An 18,196-nucleotide genomic window follows, 5' to 3' on the forward strand; every position below is an offset into this window, starting at 1 on the left:
ATCTAGTAACATTTTTGTAATTTTAAAAAAAAAATCACAAATATAATGTCTACCAATGTTTAAACCACAATAAAGTATAGCTTGCATTTTCTATGTTGTGTCATGTGTACAATTGTTTGTCTGTTTGTCTTTTTCATTTTTAGCCATGGTGTTGTCAGTTTACTTTTTTTTTATTCATGAGTTTGACTGTCCCTCTTGTGTCTGTTGCATCAATTATTTATTAAATAGGTATTGCTTTTATCTTTGCTTGACAAGGCAGGTTGTCATGCTGCTTCAACTATGGTGACAATTTTCTGAAGAAGAAAATTGGTAAATTAGTTGTACAATTTCTAGTTGAGTTCTATAATTGTGTGTATTGCCATGAAATGAATTGAAAACGGGTAAATAATTAGTGACAGTAAAGCTATATAGACTATATATTAAATACGTTATGCTTGTTTGTAATGAAAATTCAAACAGTCTTGATTGAAATTTAATCATGACTATATGCAATACAAGAAATACGATGTTTTGATGAAGCAATCAATTGTGTTGGCTTGGATATTGGATTTGAACAGAAACATACAGTCGTGTCAAGCAAACTCATAATCAATAAATGACGATTTTCGGACTTATGATTGCTTGACAAAGACATGTTGCATGCTTCAAATATGGTTTCAGTTTTCACTTCGTTTTGCACTTTGTCAATGGTTAATGAGTAAATAATAATGGTTGTAATCTACAGAAAGAATTTTTTTCTATTTAAGAAAAATTCAGTGTATTGCATTGCAGTTTTAATTATAAATACGTCTCTAATTAACTTGATACTTACACACTACAAAAAGAGTTGTTACAATAAGGTTTCACCATCATTAAACTATTTTTGATAATTTTATAAATGTCAATGACGTAAATTGCAAAATTAAATCTGTATAGAATAGTTAATCAGATTCTTCCGTCTTTAATGAACTTCAAACATTTTATATATCATGTATATTTAATTGAAGAAATTATGATGCATTAATTACTCGTTTTGGTTGTGGGCAACGGCTGATGATCAATTAAAAAATTTGTTACATCATCATTGAAGAATTTTAAAAGTTTGTGTATTGTCACATGTGCCATGTCATAAATTTCAAAATAGATATTTAACATATGACATTAAAGCTATATAGAACAGTTTATCAAATTTGATTTTTCAATTGTATAAGTTATACGTGTTAGTTATACAGATCCCAAAATTTATATAATGAACAGCAAACATTTTATATTTGCAATAACATGACTATGATGACTTGATGAAGCCATAATTTTGGTTGGCTTGAATTGACGACTGAAACAGCAACATGTGTTGTGTGAAGAAAAACCATACTTGACCAATGATGGTCTGATGTATGCTGGAAAAAGATATGTGTTATGATTCAAATATGTCGTCAATATTCAATTCGTTTTGCTCATGGTCAACGGTCAATGCATAAATAAGAAAGCTTTTGATCTTTAATGGGAAATGTATTTCATTTTAACCTCTACAAAATTGCAGGTATTGCCTTCCAAATACAAATTAACATTATGGTCATATTATAGAGTTCATCGAAATTATTTTTTTCTTTTGAAATAGTAATGTTGATGTGTAATATGGATTTTATAAGAATCTGTAATAAATGTCCAAATATTTCTATTTGCATTACAATAATATGGGGTTTTGATGAATCAGTAATTTGAGTTGTCTTTAGGTCTTGAGCAGCAACGTACGTGTATGTGTCATGTAGAGAAAAACAATAGTTTATAAATGTATAAAATCAGTTTTTTTCACCACCATTGATATATTTTATGATTTTGTATTTTGTAATGCCTTGAATTGCAAAATGGGTATTTATTTATTTTTCCATTAACGCTATATAGAATAATTGATAAGAATTGATTATTCCATTGAAAAAATGCGTTGGTTGTATTGAAGGTTCCGATATGTGTCTAATGAACTTGAAACAATTTATATATTGAACAATTACCGGAATTAAGTTGCTTTGAAGACTTAAACAGCAACATAGATGTATGTTTAAAGTAAACAAAATCTGTATTAAGCTATACACTGCAGACATCAAGTTGGTGGTCTTATGTAAACTTGACAAAACTGGTTTCATGCTTTAAATATGGTGTCCGTTATTTGTTCATTTTGCTCGTGGTCAACGGCTAATGAGTGAATAATAGTTATTGTAATATTTGAAAGGGCACACAATTTCTTGTTCTAACAGCTATTACGTGTATTGCATTGCAGTTTGAATTATAAATACTTCTCTAATAAAAGTTGAACTTGCTACTTACTCACTGAAAAAAAACCAAATGTTACATTAGTCTTTTTCAGCATCATTGATTATTTTATAATTTTTATGTATTGCCATGAAATGAATTTCAAAATGGATATTAATTTATTTTTCATTTAAAGTTATATAGAATAATTGATCAGAATTGAATCGTCCATTGAAAAAGTTACGCTTGTTTGCATCAAAGATTCCGATGTGTTTCTAATGAACTCCAAACAATTTATATATTATGCAATTATCGGAATTAAGTTTTCCTTTGAAATAGTAATGTTGATGTGTGATCAGGATCAAGAAATGTCTGTGAATGTCTTTAAGCTTTTTCTTTGAACTTTACAAAATGTGGTGTTTTAATGAAGTAGTCATTGCTCTTGCTTTGTAGGCTTAAACAGCAACATACATGTAAGTTTAAAGAAGAGAAAATATATATTGAGCCATATGCTACAGACATCAGGTTGGTGTTCTTATGTAAGCTTGACAAGAATGGTTTAATGCTTCAAATATGGTGTCAGTTATTTGGTTTTTGTTTGTCCTCGTGTTCATCGGCCAATGAGTAAATAATAGTTATTGTAATATTTGAAAGGGAAAACAATTTCTTGTTCTAACGTGTATTGCATTGCAGTTTGAATCATCAATACTTCTCTAATCAACATTGAACTTGCTACTCACTAACTGAAAAAAAGGAATGTCACATTAGTATGTTTCAGCATCATTGATTATTTTATTTATTTAATCATTTTTATGCATTGCTATGTAATGAATTTCAAAATGGGTATTAATTTCTTTTCCATTGAATCTATATAGAATAATTGTTTAGAATTGAATCGTCCATTGAATAAGTTACGCTTGTTTGCAGTAAAGATTCCGATATGTCTCAAATGAACTGCAAACAATTTATATGTTATGCAATTATCGAAATTAATTTTTCTTTTAAAATAGTATTGTTGATGTGTGATCAGGATTAAGAAATGTCTTTAAATATCTTTAAGTTATTTCTATGAGCTTTACAAAATATGTTGTTTTGATGAAGCAGTCATTGATGTTGCTTTGAAGACTAAACCAGCAACATACATGTATGTGTAAAGTAGAGAAAATCTATATTAAGCTATATACTGCAGATATCAAGTTGGTGTTCTTATGTAAGGTTGACAAGACTGATTTTACGCTTCAAATATGGTGTCAGTTATTTGTTGTTGTTTTTTTACGTGGTCAACGGCCAATGAGTAAATAATAGTTATTGTAATATTTGAAAAGGAAAACAGTTTCTTGTTCTCACAACTGTTACGTGTATTGATTGCAGTTTGAATTATAAATACTTCTCTTATCAAACTTAAACTTGCTACTTACAATCTGAAAAAAACGAATGTTACATTAGTCTTTTTCGGTATCATTGATTATTTTATAATTTTCATGTATTGCAAAATGGGTATTTAATTTTTGACAGTTGATCAGAATTGCATATTCTATTAAATAAGTTATTCATGTTTGTTATAAAGATTTTGATATGTCTTTAATGAACTTCAAACACATCATATATGCAACAAAAGAAATTTGAGGCTCTGATAAAGCAATCATTTGTGTTGGATTTGATTTCCGGCTGGAACAACATCATATATTTCGTGTTTAGACGAATAATAATCAACCAATAACGTTAATCATAATAATTTCTGCTGTTATGTCTGCTTGACAAAGACATAAGTTTTGATTGTTTACATATGACGTAAATTTTGAGTTCGTTATGCTCGTGGTCAAGAGCTGATGAGTCAATAAGAAGGCTTGAGATCTTTATAGGATAATTTATATCTGTATTGAAATGTATGCAATGTTAATGGTATTTTCAGTGATAACATTATAGCCATATTATACAGTTTGTCAGAATGAATATTTTTGAAATGTTAATATTAAGGTAGCACAATACAAAGATTTTTCATCCCCAATCAGACATCTTTAAACTGATGTAATTCCACTCATCTTTCTTTAAATTTATAAATGAGGTACCAAAAGAAAGAAGAATGATTAATCTTTTAAATTGTCATAATTTCATTATGACATAATCATAACATAATTAATTGTTATGTAATTAGTTGCCATATTGTGATGTCCACACCTGAATGAATTTAGCGTCTTTGTTATTCATAGCATCCCAAAATATTTTATAGATTCTTGCACAACACAGTTTGACCTCCAAAACTGTGTCTCAGATTTTTCCTATTGTATTTCATTCTCTCATAAATCTTCAATGAAGTTTGCAACATCAATTCATAAGAGACTACTAAATTCAATTGGGTATAAAATTTGTTCTATTGATGTTTTTAGAAATCTGAGACACAGTTTTGGAGGCCAAGCTGTGTTGTACAAGAATCTATAAAATATTTTGGGATGATATGAAGAACAAAGACGCTAAATTCATTCAAGTGTGGACATCACAATATAGCAACTAATTACTTAATAATTAATTATGTAATAATTATGTCATAATAAAATTATCACCATTTGAAAGATTAATCTTTCTTCTTGCTTTTGGTACCTCATTTATAAAATGTAAAGAAGGATGAAATGAATTACATCAGTTTAAAGTTGTCTGATTGCGAGTGAAAAAATCTTTGTATTGTGCTACCTTAAACAAGGATTTTGATATGTTTTTAATAAAAGTCAAGCTTTTTCATTATATTGAAACAATATTGTATCTTGATGAAGCAGTCATTTGTGTTGAATTGAAGGCTTGAACAGCATCATACATGTATGTGTAAATTGGAGAAAACCCATATTGCGCCATATACTATTATCAACATACATGTAGTTGTTGCTCTTATGTAGACTTGACAAGACTGTTTTTATGCTTCAATTATGGTGTAAATTTTTTGTTTGCTTTCCTTGTGTGCAGCGGCTATTGAGTTAATAAGTAGGATTGTTATTCTTAATTTGTAAATAGTTCATTTTTTAACCGAACATATAATTTCAGGTATTGCATTGCAGTTTAAGTAACAAATAATCCTCCTAATCAACCTTGAACTTCCTACTTACAATCTGAAACATTAGAATTTTACCATTGTTGATTTAATGTTTTATTTCGGTATGCTCGAGGTCAACGGCCGACGGGTAAATAATAACAGTTGCAATAATTTCAAAACCTGTCTGTTAATCCGTGTATACTAATAATTCAACCTTCCCTTATTCCATTATTCTTTGGAGAAAGAAAAAGATTGATATTTATTTAGAAATAAATGCAGACAAGTCAATAATGATGTCACTGTGTATGGTGCCAAAACTTTGATAGACTTGACATTAACCATTTATGTAGAGCAGCATCTGTTAAAAATTGTATATTTCATGAAAATGATCTAAATCCTCAAAACGGATCGTCTGTCATTTTGTTTTTGTTTGTGAACGCCTTGTAGTGTATGTAGGAATTGCATTTTATTGAGTGATGCAATTGCTTAAGGAATAACACGTGTTGTGCAGTTAGCCAATCAGAATAAAATATTATAATAAAACATACATCTAATGTAGTATGTAGGAATAACTAAATAAAAACAGAACAACATAAAAACTAACAGCGGCAATGAATTTCTTTACTATTAAGATACACAGGTAAAAGTGAGGCTAATAAAAAATAGAAACAATTAACTGTTTCGCATTTTGTTTTAAGTAAAATGGAGTTTACCTTTATATTCATATATGCAAGTAGAAATCAAAATACTTACATGTCTCCGAATGGTAAAATTTCCTCACGCCTTAAACGATAAAGTATACAATTAATTGATTTATACCTAAACCTGAACGATATATTCAGGGGGAAAAATCAAAAATTGAAAATCTGTAAAGTACTCTAATTCTGATCATCGTGGTTTTTTTTTTGTTTTTTTTCTTACTTAATACTTATTGAATTATATGAACAGATATACATGTTTTGTCTGTCGTGAGAGGCCTCTTGCTTTGTTAATCTTGTATTATTTTTAATTTAAGTTTCTTGTGTATAATTTGGAGTTTAATATGACGTCCATTATCACTGAACTAGTATATAGATTTGTTAAGGGGTCAGTTGAAGGATGCCTTCAGGTGCGGGAGTTTCTCGCTGCATTGATGACCTTCCGCTGTTGTCTGTTCTATGGTCGGGTTTTTATTTCGTTTACACATTCCCCATTTCCATTCTCAATTATATACTACAATCAATTATGTCGGAGGGTTTGCAAAATAAAACATAATTAACATTTCATAATTTGTTAATGTCCGACTCACTTTTTTATTACCAATCTTCCAGAAAAATTGACAGCTTAGGTTGTATTCACTCTTAAATACTTGAAGAGGAATATGTTCGAAATTTATCAAAACAAATTAGGCCAATACGTCTATTGTCTAATTTGCAGTTAGTTTATAGTTCCATGTTTATTTATTTTGGTGCGGAAATTCTGACATGTTTGTCAGACCGTATGTAAATAACCATAAACAAACGGCTGCAGCAGGTAATGCCCTAAAAGATTGACAATTAAAAAAAATAGTAAGAGACGTTTCTTCGATTTTTTTGTATTTGAAATTAAGAATCATCACCTTGTCATTGTAACTTTTTTTTAAATCCAGGTTTTCAACTATCACAACTATCACAGCTTCGGAAGTTGACATTCATTACACAATTTGATTTAACTTTCACAATGGCACGAGGTCCCACAGGTAAATAAAATAAAAGCTTGATAGAAATCGTGTTTTCATGATTCTAGCAATCAAACAATTGCAATAATAAGTATTTAATGCTTCTTTTTTGTAATCTCATTGGGTTATAAAAGTATTTGTAGAATGAAGCGCGGCAAATCTACTGCGGTCAACGAATTTACGCCCCAATGTATTTACCATTCTGCAATTAATTCTTTTTCAAACAGTGCAGCATTTCAAATCTACATGTATGTTACTTTTCTTCTTGTACATAAATAAATTAAATGTTTATTTTGTTCTTATTTGAGCAAATCCAAGTAGCCTTCATATTTATATAAATAACTAATAAGTATTCATATCAAATAGTGAATCGATGTAAGTAACATGGTATCAGGCGATCGCTGAAAAAAGTCCTTACGCGCTATTTACGTTATTTTACCTCTGATAAATAATAGCAAACACCAAAGACAAGAATACAATTGCGGAATTTTGTTAAACGTTAAAATATAATACACGTGTTACAGGAAATAAGAAACAAGTAAGTAACAAGGTATCGGTCGATCGCTGAAAAGGTTCCATACGCGATAATAGGGTTATTTAACTTCTTAGAACCAAAAACAAAAACCATAGAAAAGATACACGTATTTTAAGCGATTAAGAAACAAATAAGTAACAGGGTATCAGTCGATCACTTAAAACGGTCCAGACGCGCTAGTATGGTAGTTTAACCTCTGAGATCTAATAGCAAACATCATAGACAAGAGTACAATTCATGATATATTTTGAAGATCCAACGTATAATTCACAGATTTTAAGCGAATAAAGAACAGGGCATCGTTTCAGCGCTGGGACATGTCTTTTATCGCCAAAGGGTTATTTCATCTCTAAGACAATAGTTATAACCAATTATATTTCAAATGATTGGGCAGAGCTTACGTTTTAATGTGCACAAGGACAGTCTATTTGAAGATGTGTCTGATAAGTATGATAGCCATTAAAATTATAATTGATTTATAATCACTATTATTGTCACAAAACTGATTGTCAAATGAACTGAGTGTATTATATGGGACGAATAACTGGATACTTCATTGATGAGATTATCCCGACACACCTTTTGTTAGATGGAATGGTCTAAAATAAGCAAACCGGTTAAACCCCGTCTAGTCAAGTAAAATAAATCATGTTATAACACCAGAGACAAGATTAAAACTGAAGATTTTTAAATTTGAAACATATAACACGTGATACAAGCAAATAAGGCACCAGTCCAGCATTGAAACGGGTACAATCGTTCTTAAAGTTCATTTAATCTCTTGAAACCAAGAACTGTTACCAACGATATGGCAGTAACGTACAAAAAGAGGGACACATTGTAAATTATAATAAGCAATAAACACGAGATAGGCAACAAATAGGAAACAAATAAGTAAGAAGAAATATGTAACGAATCGGTAACGAATTAGAAATAATAAACATGTAACAAATTGTAACGAAAAAGGAAAGAAAGAATAAGTAACAAATAAGGAAAAAGAAATAATAACAAATAAATAAGGAATAAGTAACGAATGAATAATGAATAAGTAACAAACTTGACGACACTCCTTCTTCCCCCTTTTCAAAAGAAAAAAAAAGACTGACGTGCATCTTTTTTTCTTTATGTGTGGTGTCTTATACTGGGTATAAATTGAAGTAGTGTTTACTACAATAATTTGACTACAAAATTCATTTCTAGTGTGAGAAAATAAAACGTGAATATCAATCTTTCAGAAAATTTACACAATAATCTTTTCTTGGATTAATACACAATTTTAAACTCAATAAAATCTTGCAGCTAAACTTCCTTAAAACCGGCCGAAAAGTTCAAAATACAAACCAGAAATTGTCTTGATAAACGAATATTCAAAAGCAGATGAGTTGTGTATGCCAATAAAAAAACTTTCCACAAAAGTCCAAACGACACAGAAATGAACAGCTATTTGTCACCAAAACGGCGTTGAACAACGATCAAACACATTACTCAGAGTCATCTATAAAAGGTCCCGACAGCACAAATGCATGAAATGTAAGACAATTCAAACTAGAAAACTAACGGCCTTATTATTATAGAAACAATATATTGTGCATGTTTTATTTAATGTCTAGTTCATTTCAATCATTTGTTACTTTAATGAAGAGTTGTATCTTGTTATGTTGTATGTATTTATTTTGTATGATTAATAATATAAAGGGTGATCTGATTCTAAGAACTTACCCACAATCAGAACATCTGTTTAAGTACCCATGACGTTGCTCCTTTTTTTCAAGGACTGGTGAACAATTGCTATCAAAAAAATTTGATTTCTTTATGCCTTTTTTTAAATGTTTAAATAAATAATTCATTTTGAAATTATTCAATTCTATGTGAAAGTTCAATGTAAAATCTGAGGGTTTTTGTAAACTATTTGATACTAAGGATAAAAGTACAGGTAAACACACTATCGAATGTACAAAACTGTTGTTGTCATTTTTCAATAAAGTATAATGAAACTATTATAGTTTCATAATATGTCTTATCATTTAACAGTATGCTCACATTATATAAAATGTACATTTGGATACTTGAAATATTCTTCAATATTTGATAATGATGTTAATTTAAAAAAAAAACATTCTTTTGTAGATAATATTTTCTTCTATTAATCAATGTAAAGTGATTACTTATATTATCAATACGTATACTGTTATGAATAATTGTGTTAACAATATGATCAATGCAGTGCTTATCATATGTTTTGTATAACTGACATCATTATGTTGGCCTGTTCAATAAGGTTTTAATAATATAAATTAAGAATTCTTCGACTGCTTAACAGACTGTTTATATATTCCGTTATATATTCCGCTATTGTCATGTTTGGACCTTGTATACCTAACTATTTGACCTGGGTTTTGCTCATTGTTGCAGACCGTGACCTATAGCTTTGTCATTGGTTTTGTATTGAGATATGTCTCATGAGCATTCATCCCGACTCTGCTTATTCTTATAAAACATACTCCTTACATGATTACATCTGTCATATATGCAAATAGTTTTATGATTACGTGTGACGTGTGGTTTTTTAAAATATAAAGTTTGTATATTACAACAGTTTCTACAAGGACGTCTTTATTTGCATTTCAAATTAATGTTTTTCGCAAACTTGTTCACGCTTCCATACCAAAAGCACTAAAACTATTAAACAAACATCAGGTTTTATTTTCGAATTTTAGTCAGTGATGACCTTTGCAATATCAGTCACCTATTTTTTTTCAAAACAGATGGTACCTTCAAGTTATATCGTCTGATACTTGTGATACGTACGAATAATATGCATGAGAAAAGAGAGTAATTATCTGTGGACGATGTTTTTCCATTTCTTGTAGCACTTCATTAATCGGAAAACACTGTCAACGTCAGTAGTTACCAATATAGTTTATTTTACTTATAAAAAAGAACTTGTTCATTGAAGATCTATTAAAAATAGTAGGTATGTTTCAAGCTTTCCACCTTAAGTTGTGATATGTGTATTTGTCAATCATTTCTTGCTACAATGTATATATTAACTTTAAAAATAATTTCACCCTATATATTGAATTTTTGCAAGGTTAATGATGAAAAATGTATCAGTTTAAAAGATATCGTATATTTTTTTTATTTACCTAATATTATATGTCCCTATCAGTTGCCTAATGTCATCTTCAGCTACAGATTTACGACTAAAGGATATATTGGGAAACTCTGGAAGAGGATTTATATGTAGTTTGTCGATTTCTTCTTTCAGATTATTGATCTTTTGTACCAAACTTCCATCCTGTCGGGTTTTATCTAGTTCATTTCTCTTTCTGTCTATGGTTTGTCCACCAACAAGCACGGATTTTGCATCGGACAACATATTCATCAGTTTGTCTTTCTCCTTTTTGGATTGTTCTTTCACCAATGCTATCATCTGAGCTACATATTTATCAACCATACATTTAATCGTGTTGCCTTCATCGTTGATTGCTTTTATAACAGACTCAACGGAATTATCAAACACATTCAAGCTTTCCTCAATCTTCTGTATGTTTTTATTTGCTTCATTTGTCTTGCCACGAAGTTTCGTTTCATTATCTCCACGTAGTTGAACGATGACATCAACAATCTGGGAAAATGTATGCCCATTGTGTTTGCCCGTCACACAACGTGCGCATATCTGTGCATTACATGTGTTACAAATTAAGGTAAGTTCTTCTTTGTGTTCACTACATTTCGATTTACCTTCCGGGATCAGGTCGGACGCTTTTTGAAACTGATGGCTTCTCGATAACTTTTGTCTATTATGTAGCAACTTACAATTTTCGCAATAGTATTCCTCACAGTCTATGCAGTATTGTGATCCAGGAGCACTCAAGCAAACTTCGCATGTTTTAGACGCAGCTTGAGCCATTGTGCACTCAATCAAAATCACAGGTAAACAGGTGATAGGATCATATGACAGTAAATTCTAAATTTAAATCAAGGACGATAACTAGTGTATATGAATGATTGACGAGATTTTATTTCAACAGTTCAAACGGTATTTGTTATTTGATTTTGAAGAAAACTTTAATTGGCAAGAAATACAAGTATAATGATAACAGGCATTTTGTTTATTGAACGTGTAGTACGAGTATAATAATATATCTACCGTTAAAATAGTGACAGTGTGTACATGTATTATGAATAATATCACCTGTTATTTACCAAATAACATATTACTTTACGTAATGTATGTTCATGTTTTGATAAGCATCTGCATTATTTCCACAAAAAGATAAACAAATAAGAATAATGAAATGCTAAATCGCTATTAAAATTTTAAGACGATTGATCGAATGTGTATTCATATAATTTAAATTAGAATGTAACGCGTCTTCTGGTCGGCTTACGTTGTTTTGTTTTTCAGCTCATAGTCATACTTTCGTGATGTGACCGTGACGTCAACAACGTTTGTATATGATTTACTACGGTGTAATTTTGAATGTCTGTAATGTCTGAATGGATCGAATATTACATTGTTTTGCAAACGTTGTCGTTGGTTTTAATAAAGATAATGTATTTACAATTTTCTTCCTTGAACAAATTATCATAATATACATGGACTGACCTCTATCGCATTAATACAAACGGTATTGGATTACTCTTATTACATGTTCACTCTATGTTCATTATAACAACCAAATTATAAGTCACACATTTGAAAATGTCACGTAAGAGATAAAAAGATGCAATTGTTGTTGCGACATAAAGAGCATTTATGTGATCATGTGTATAAATGGACAAGCATATTGCAATGAGTCTATGTAACGTCTATATAAATAAATTCAGCCTACCAGCTCAAATGTGAATGATACAATAATATCACAGTTTCTCACCGCATGTGAAGTTCAAGATAACGCAGTGCAAAAAACGTCCACTTAGGACAGAGTTGTTGATATGGGCGACGGGGGAAGGGGGGGAGAATCATAACTCCATGTAAAACTTATAGTATCAATTAAATACACATGACTGCTATCACTTCACGCTAACTGCATACGGATCAGAAAGAAAAAAAGATAAATACTGTGAATTCATTATTATTTGTTGGATACCAATTTTTGTGGATTTCGTGGGTACAGGTGTACCGCAAAATTAAATGTTCAACGAATATTTTCTATAGAATAGTACCCAGAGCTCGTAAAAACCACGAAATTAAACATCCACAAACATGCAAGTTTTCCTGAATCTACGAAAACTGGTACCCATGAAAAAATGAATCGACAGTAACAGGTTTATATACTTGCAAGAACAACATGTATCTGGATGAATGAATTAGTTTAAATAATCAATAAAGATCGTTTACTCTTTGCCATCAATCAGTGAAGAGTAATTTCCTAGTTCAGTGACTTCGTCGGACTTACAGATATCTGACCTTGACAAATACGACAAAACATAAAAACTATAGACTAAGCCACAAATACCCCACCAAACAATGGGGTCATGTCAGGTGCTACGGAAGAGTAAGCAGATCCTGCTCAACATGTGGCTACCGTCGTGTTTTTCAAGTTATTACAAACCCAGTAAATAGTAACTCGATATTGTAGGTCTCATTTGTGAAAGGGAAGGGGGTTGTAGTTACGACATAAGGAACATATCCGATATCATCTGTGAAACGGTTATTCCATAACGGTCAATCAACTCGTAAAACTCGTCAAAGACACATTCAACTTCTGTAATATCAATATCCGATTTGCCAATATTTGTTTTATGAGGAGTATTTGTGCAGTCAGCGTATCATTTTTGACCGTGTTCACACCAAACACCATTTGCAGTTAACAAGGGACGAAAGATACCAATGGGACAGTCACATAAATCTAAAACAAACTGGCAACGTTATGGCTAAAAATGAAAAAGACAAACAAACAACAGCACAAATGACACAACATAGAAAACTAAAGAATAAACAACACGAACCCCATCAAAAAACTAGGGGTGATCTCAGGTGCTCCGGAAAGGTAAGCAGATCCTGCTCCACATGTGGCACCCGTCGTTTTTCTTATGTGATAAAAAATCATGTTTCAATTACTTTACCGTAATGTACACTGGCTTCACATTAAATTTGAACAGACATCAAGATAAATATTTATATATGTTGAGACTATTAATACTAAAAAGAATGAAGTGTTGAGTTATCTAAACAAAATATCCGAGTAAAACCCCTCCCGCCAATACAAAAAATAACGTCGCTGTGGTGGGTAAAAAAAAATGTTTAACAACCTGTACATCAGATTTGTTCACACTTGTAAAAATATATGTCATTCAAATGTTCATTACGTAGAATCGAATACAAAATTTTTGGACAACATTTCTAGCAGTTAGGGAACGACCATTTGACTTAAAAAAAGGGGGGTTGGCTTTTTTTTCATGAAAAATATTCTGATCCCTAATTTGATAAAAAAAATCATCAAACAGATTATACAAAAATATTATAATAATAATATTTGATTGCTATAGCATCGAAAAAACTGATAAAAACGTTCGCACGACATCAATTCTGACTCAGCAAAAAACATACACCCCCTCCCCACACACGCCCCTTTTGAAGTTAAGTGGTTGATCCTTAAAGAAAGCCATTTTGATGATTTGCAGTAGTTTAAAAATACTAAAGATGTCTCGGTTATACATTAGAAAACATAGGCTGCAGCAACGTGCTTACAGACGAAGAAAGAGGATTGATATGTTAAGAATCACTACATTTCTACCTTTTCTTTATCGAATGGTATTTCTTCTCCAAGGAATATTTGTCAAAGGGAGGGGGTGATGGTTTTTTTATTATTTCTAACGGATCTGAAATACTAGAAAAACAATCTAATCTTCCTCACAATTTTTCTAGTAATGCATTTATGAGTGAATCGTTTTAAAGACCAGTGACAAATATTTCTGTGTACGTCCAGTGGTTTCGGACAGACCTTTTCAACTGAATTATGTGTTTGGCAATGATGATGCTTTTAGTCTTGATAAGGTGTTAATAAAACTACGTTAACATTTTTTTAATAACAAATACATATCTCAAGTTTTGGAAAAAATGCTGTACTATATTATTTTTCCATTTCTAAGAAGCAACATTCCAGCAGTACCTGTATACGGTGTATATATCTTCCAATTGATACGATATTTCCGTGCTTGCTTTTCCTATCATGATTTAATTGATAGAGGATTGCTGCTCACAAGGAAGCTATTAAACCAAGAGTTCCAAATGGAAGTTGAAATCATCCCTTCGTAAATTTTACTGACGCCATCACGAGTTGGTTGACCGTTATGGAATAACCGTTTCACAAATGATATCGGATATGTTCCTTACGTCGTAACTACAATCCTCTTCCCTTTCATGAATGTGACCTACCGCATTAGACTATTTACCGGATTTTTTATAACACAAGCAACATGACGGGTGCCACATGTGGAGCAGGATCTGCATACCCTTCCGGAACACCTGGAATCACTCCTAGTTCTTGGTGGGGTTCGTGTGCTTATTCTTTAGTTGTCTATGTTGTTTCTTGATTCTAATGTTTGTATTTTTGTCTTTTTTATTATTAGCAAGGCGTTGTCAGTTTATTTTCGATTTGTGAGTTTGACTGTCCCTCTGGTATCTTTCGTGCCTCTCTCCTTAATAATTGTTATCAATACCAATTGTATTTCAAAATAGTTTCTTCCTTAGATATACATGGCAAAATTAATGTTCTAAATGCCTAGTTTTGTGTACACTTAACCTACGCAAGGCCTTCATTGATTATCGACTGCATATAGACAAAACATGACTTACACTACATGTAAACATTAAGTTATATCAATGGGAACGTAATTGTTTTTAGTTTATGTGTTTAGAGTTACATTAATGCAACACCTAGTTTTGGTCAATCTGAACACGGTCTTAGAGGACCTGATGTATATGTTGGGGTTTTGCACTGCTCATGCTTAAGTTTATCTATAATATTGTGTAGAATTTTTATCTTTTCGTTGGTTTTCGTTTATGAAATGGCGCAGGCATTTTGTTATCCGTTTTCCGATTATCGTGTTGCAAGTTATCAAAAGAACCCGATAATTGTTAAAGTAGTAGTTTGTTTACTGTTATTAATTTCATTTGCTTTATCATAGTTTTGGTGGTCTCTCTTCAAATGATGACTTTAAAATCTTCTGTCTATTGTATCTTTCAATATTTCAAAATTCATGTATTTGGTTTTAATGTTATATTTGTTATTCTCGTGGGATTTTGTCTGATGCTTGGTTCGTTTCTGTGTGTGTAAGTTACATTGTAGTGTTGTGTCGTTGTTCTCCTCTTATATTTATGCGTTTCCGTCAGTTTTAGTGTGTTACCCCGATTTTGTTTTTTGTCCATGGATTTATGAGTTTGAACAGCGGTATACTACTGTTGCCTTTATTTATTCACATCCAAATAGAACTAAAATCTGGTACATTTATATAGTTACTTTACTATAAACGAAATAAAAAAAGTAAGATTACAAAAAATATAACTGAATGTCTACATATAATACATAAGTAACAAGACAAACAATGTTTGAAATAATATTACGTGTTACTTGTTTAAAGGGAATTACGATGATACGAACATGTAGTTGAACTATTGAAAATAAAAACATTATGATGCTAGTTTAAATGTTCATTTATAACTTATCATGTCAGATTTATATGTGCTTGTTCAAAGTGAACCCTTGTGTTATATCTTAGTTTATTTTATTGAATGATTTGTGCTTATATTTTGAGGTCTATGTCTGATGTTCGATAGTTAATAATAATGTTTTGATGAATGTGGATTTGCTTGCCAGGTGATGCATGCGTATTTAAAACAGGAGACACAAAAATGTCAAAGGCTAGTATTTCCCTTTTCCAAAGGTTTTTGTTATGTTTACCCTTTATCTTGGACTATCTTTTAGAAGTCTTTGCAATGTATAAAATCTTTCTGTTAGAAAACCTTATATGCTGGCATACATATTTTAAACGTATTTGTGTTGCTAGGTTGTTAATCGCCGTCTATTTCCATTTATACACCAGGATATAATGGAAAAAATATGTCTGTCCCAAGCTTGTTAAAAAAAGATAAGATAACAAATATGTGTGTCCCTTCTCAATGGATAAAGAGAATTTTAACGCTAGGCATGAATAACTGTATAACTGTAGTTTTTTAGTCAACAAAAAGAAGTACTTAGAATTGTTTATTTTCCTAATATAAACACAATATCAAAATTCACTTTATCGTACTAAATACACATTTCCTTGGTTTCCTATGCTCCAAACCCAAAAAGTTCCCTTTTAAAAAAAAATATAAATGCTCTATTGAACCAGATCACAGAAATTTGTGTTACTTCGTTTTTTTCGAAGACAATTGCTCACTTGCAACTATGAAGAAGACAAAATGAAATCACAAAGATTTTAAGAGAGAAATATGAAGCTTATATCACAATTATAACACACTTATTTATTAATTCATGTCAAATCTTAAAATATTTACAATCTATTATATCTTTTCCCCACCTTCAATTACAATTTGTTTAATGCTTATATCAATAAAGAGAAAAGAAAAACATGCTAACGAACATATCTATATGTTGGTTTATTTTTCAGATGTATTTTGTGAGGATAAAAGTTTTCCTTGATTTCAGTAGTGTACGTCCTACAATTAGACAGTGTTTTATTTAATAACTTTATATTTGTTGATGCCAATAGGAGATTGTTCATAAAATAAATAGTATCTTATAATTGACTGTTGACAGTGTGTATCTTGTAATTGACTGTTGGCAGTGTGTATCTTTTTTAAATAAGAGATTGTTTATAAAAGAGACAGTATCTTTTAACTGTCTGTTGGCAATGTGTATCTTATAATTGATTGTTGACAGTTTGTATCTTATGTTTGACTGTTGACCGTGTGTATCTTATAATTGACTGTTGAAAGTGTGTATCTTATCATTGACTGTTAACAGTGTGTATATTATAATTGACTGTTGACAGTGTGTATCTTATAATAGACTGTTGAAAGTGTGTTTTTTTTATAATTGACTGTTAAACATGTGTATCTTATAATTGATTATTGACAGTGTGTATCTTTTGTTGACTTCGCCCAGTGAATACGAGATTTTTTAATTAAAGAGACAGTATCTTATAACTGACTGATGACAGTGTGTATTTTTTGATGACTTCGCCCAGTAAATAAGAGATTGTTTATAAAATATATAGTATCTTATATTTGACTATTGACAGTGTGTATCTTTTGTTGACTTCGTCCAGTAAACAAGATATTGTTTATTAAAGAGATATTATCTTATAATTGACTGTTGACAGTGTGTATCTTTTCAGTCTTGCAACTAAGCCCGAGAAATCACATCAAAATGATGTGTGGCTTATCATCTGCACCACTTTAAAAAACACCATAATTTCAAATTAAACTGCCACTCCAATTAAATTTTGTTAGATGACAGGAAGCACATGTTAATCTTATCCTGATCCACAAGTGGTAATTGTTGCATAAATGGATTAATAGTAAATACACAGCACGGCCTCCCCTTTTTAATAAATAGTCAATGTTATTATACTAAATTAAACTATTAAACTAATATATGAATTAATATGAAAGTTCACCTTCAAAATGCCTCCCCCCCCTTTTTTCATGGGAAAAATTTGGTTGATTATTTAGGGAATCACTGATGACTAGAGTGGCCCC

At 30.8% G+C, this 18,196-nt stretch overlaps 1 protein-coding gene across 1 annotated transcript; it reads right to left on the reverse strand.

The window, feature by feature from the left end:
- Window positions 1–28: 28 nt before the first annotated feature.
- LOC139498382 (E3 ubiquitin-protein ligase TRIM71-like) lies at window positions 29–11,424 on the reverse strand. The gene is made up of 4 exons (XM_071286772.1): window positions 10,626–11,424; window positions 9,199–9,267; window positions 6,002–6,031; window positions 29–2,969 (listed from the first exon to the last, which is right to left on the reverse strand). The coding sequence occupies exons 1-4, from the start codon at window positions 11,390–11,392 to the stop codon at window positions 2,966–2,968; spliced, it is 870 nt and encodes a 289-aa protein (XP_071142873.1). The 5' UTR covers window positions 11,393–11,424; the 3' UTR covers window positions 29–2,965.
- Between the last annotated feature and the right edge of the window lie 6,772 nt (window positions 11,425–18,196).

This window comes from Mytilus edulis, chromosome 12, assembly GCF_963676685.1.
Source record: "Mytilus edulis chromosome 12, xbMytEdul2.2, whole genome shotgun sequence".
In the NCBI taxonomy this organism is placed as follows: Eukaryota; Metazoa; Mollusca; class Bivalvia; order Mytilida; family Mytilidae; genus Mytilus; species Mytilus edulis.

Excerpts from the sequence above, each read along its gene's own strand:
- LOC139498382 (XM_071286772.1), bottom strand. The coding sequence starts at position 11,392 with ATGGCTCAAGCTGCGTCTAAAACATGCGAAGTTTGCTTGAGTGCTCCT. Across the intron at positions 9,268-10,625 it reads ATAGGGACATATAATATTAG|CAATTGTTCACCAGTCCTTG; the intron begins GTAAATAAAAAA and ends TTTTTTTGATAG. Across the intron at positions 6,032-9,198 it reads AACAGATGTTCTGATTGTGG|GCGTGAGGAAATTTTACCAT; the intron begins GTAAGTTCTTAG and ends TTATCGTTTAAG.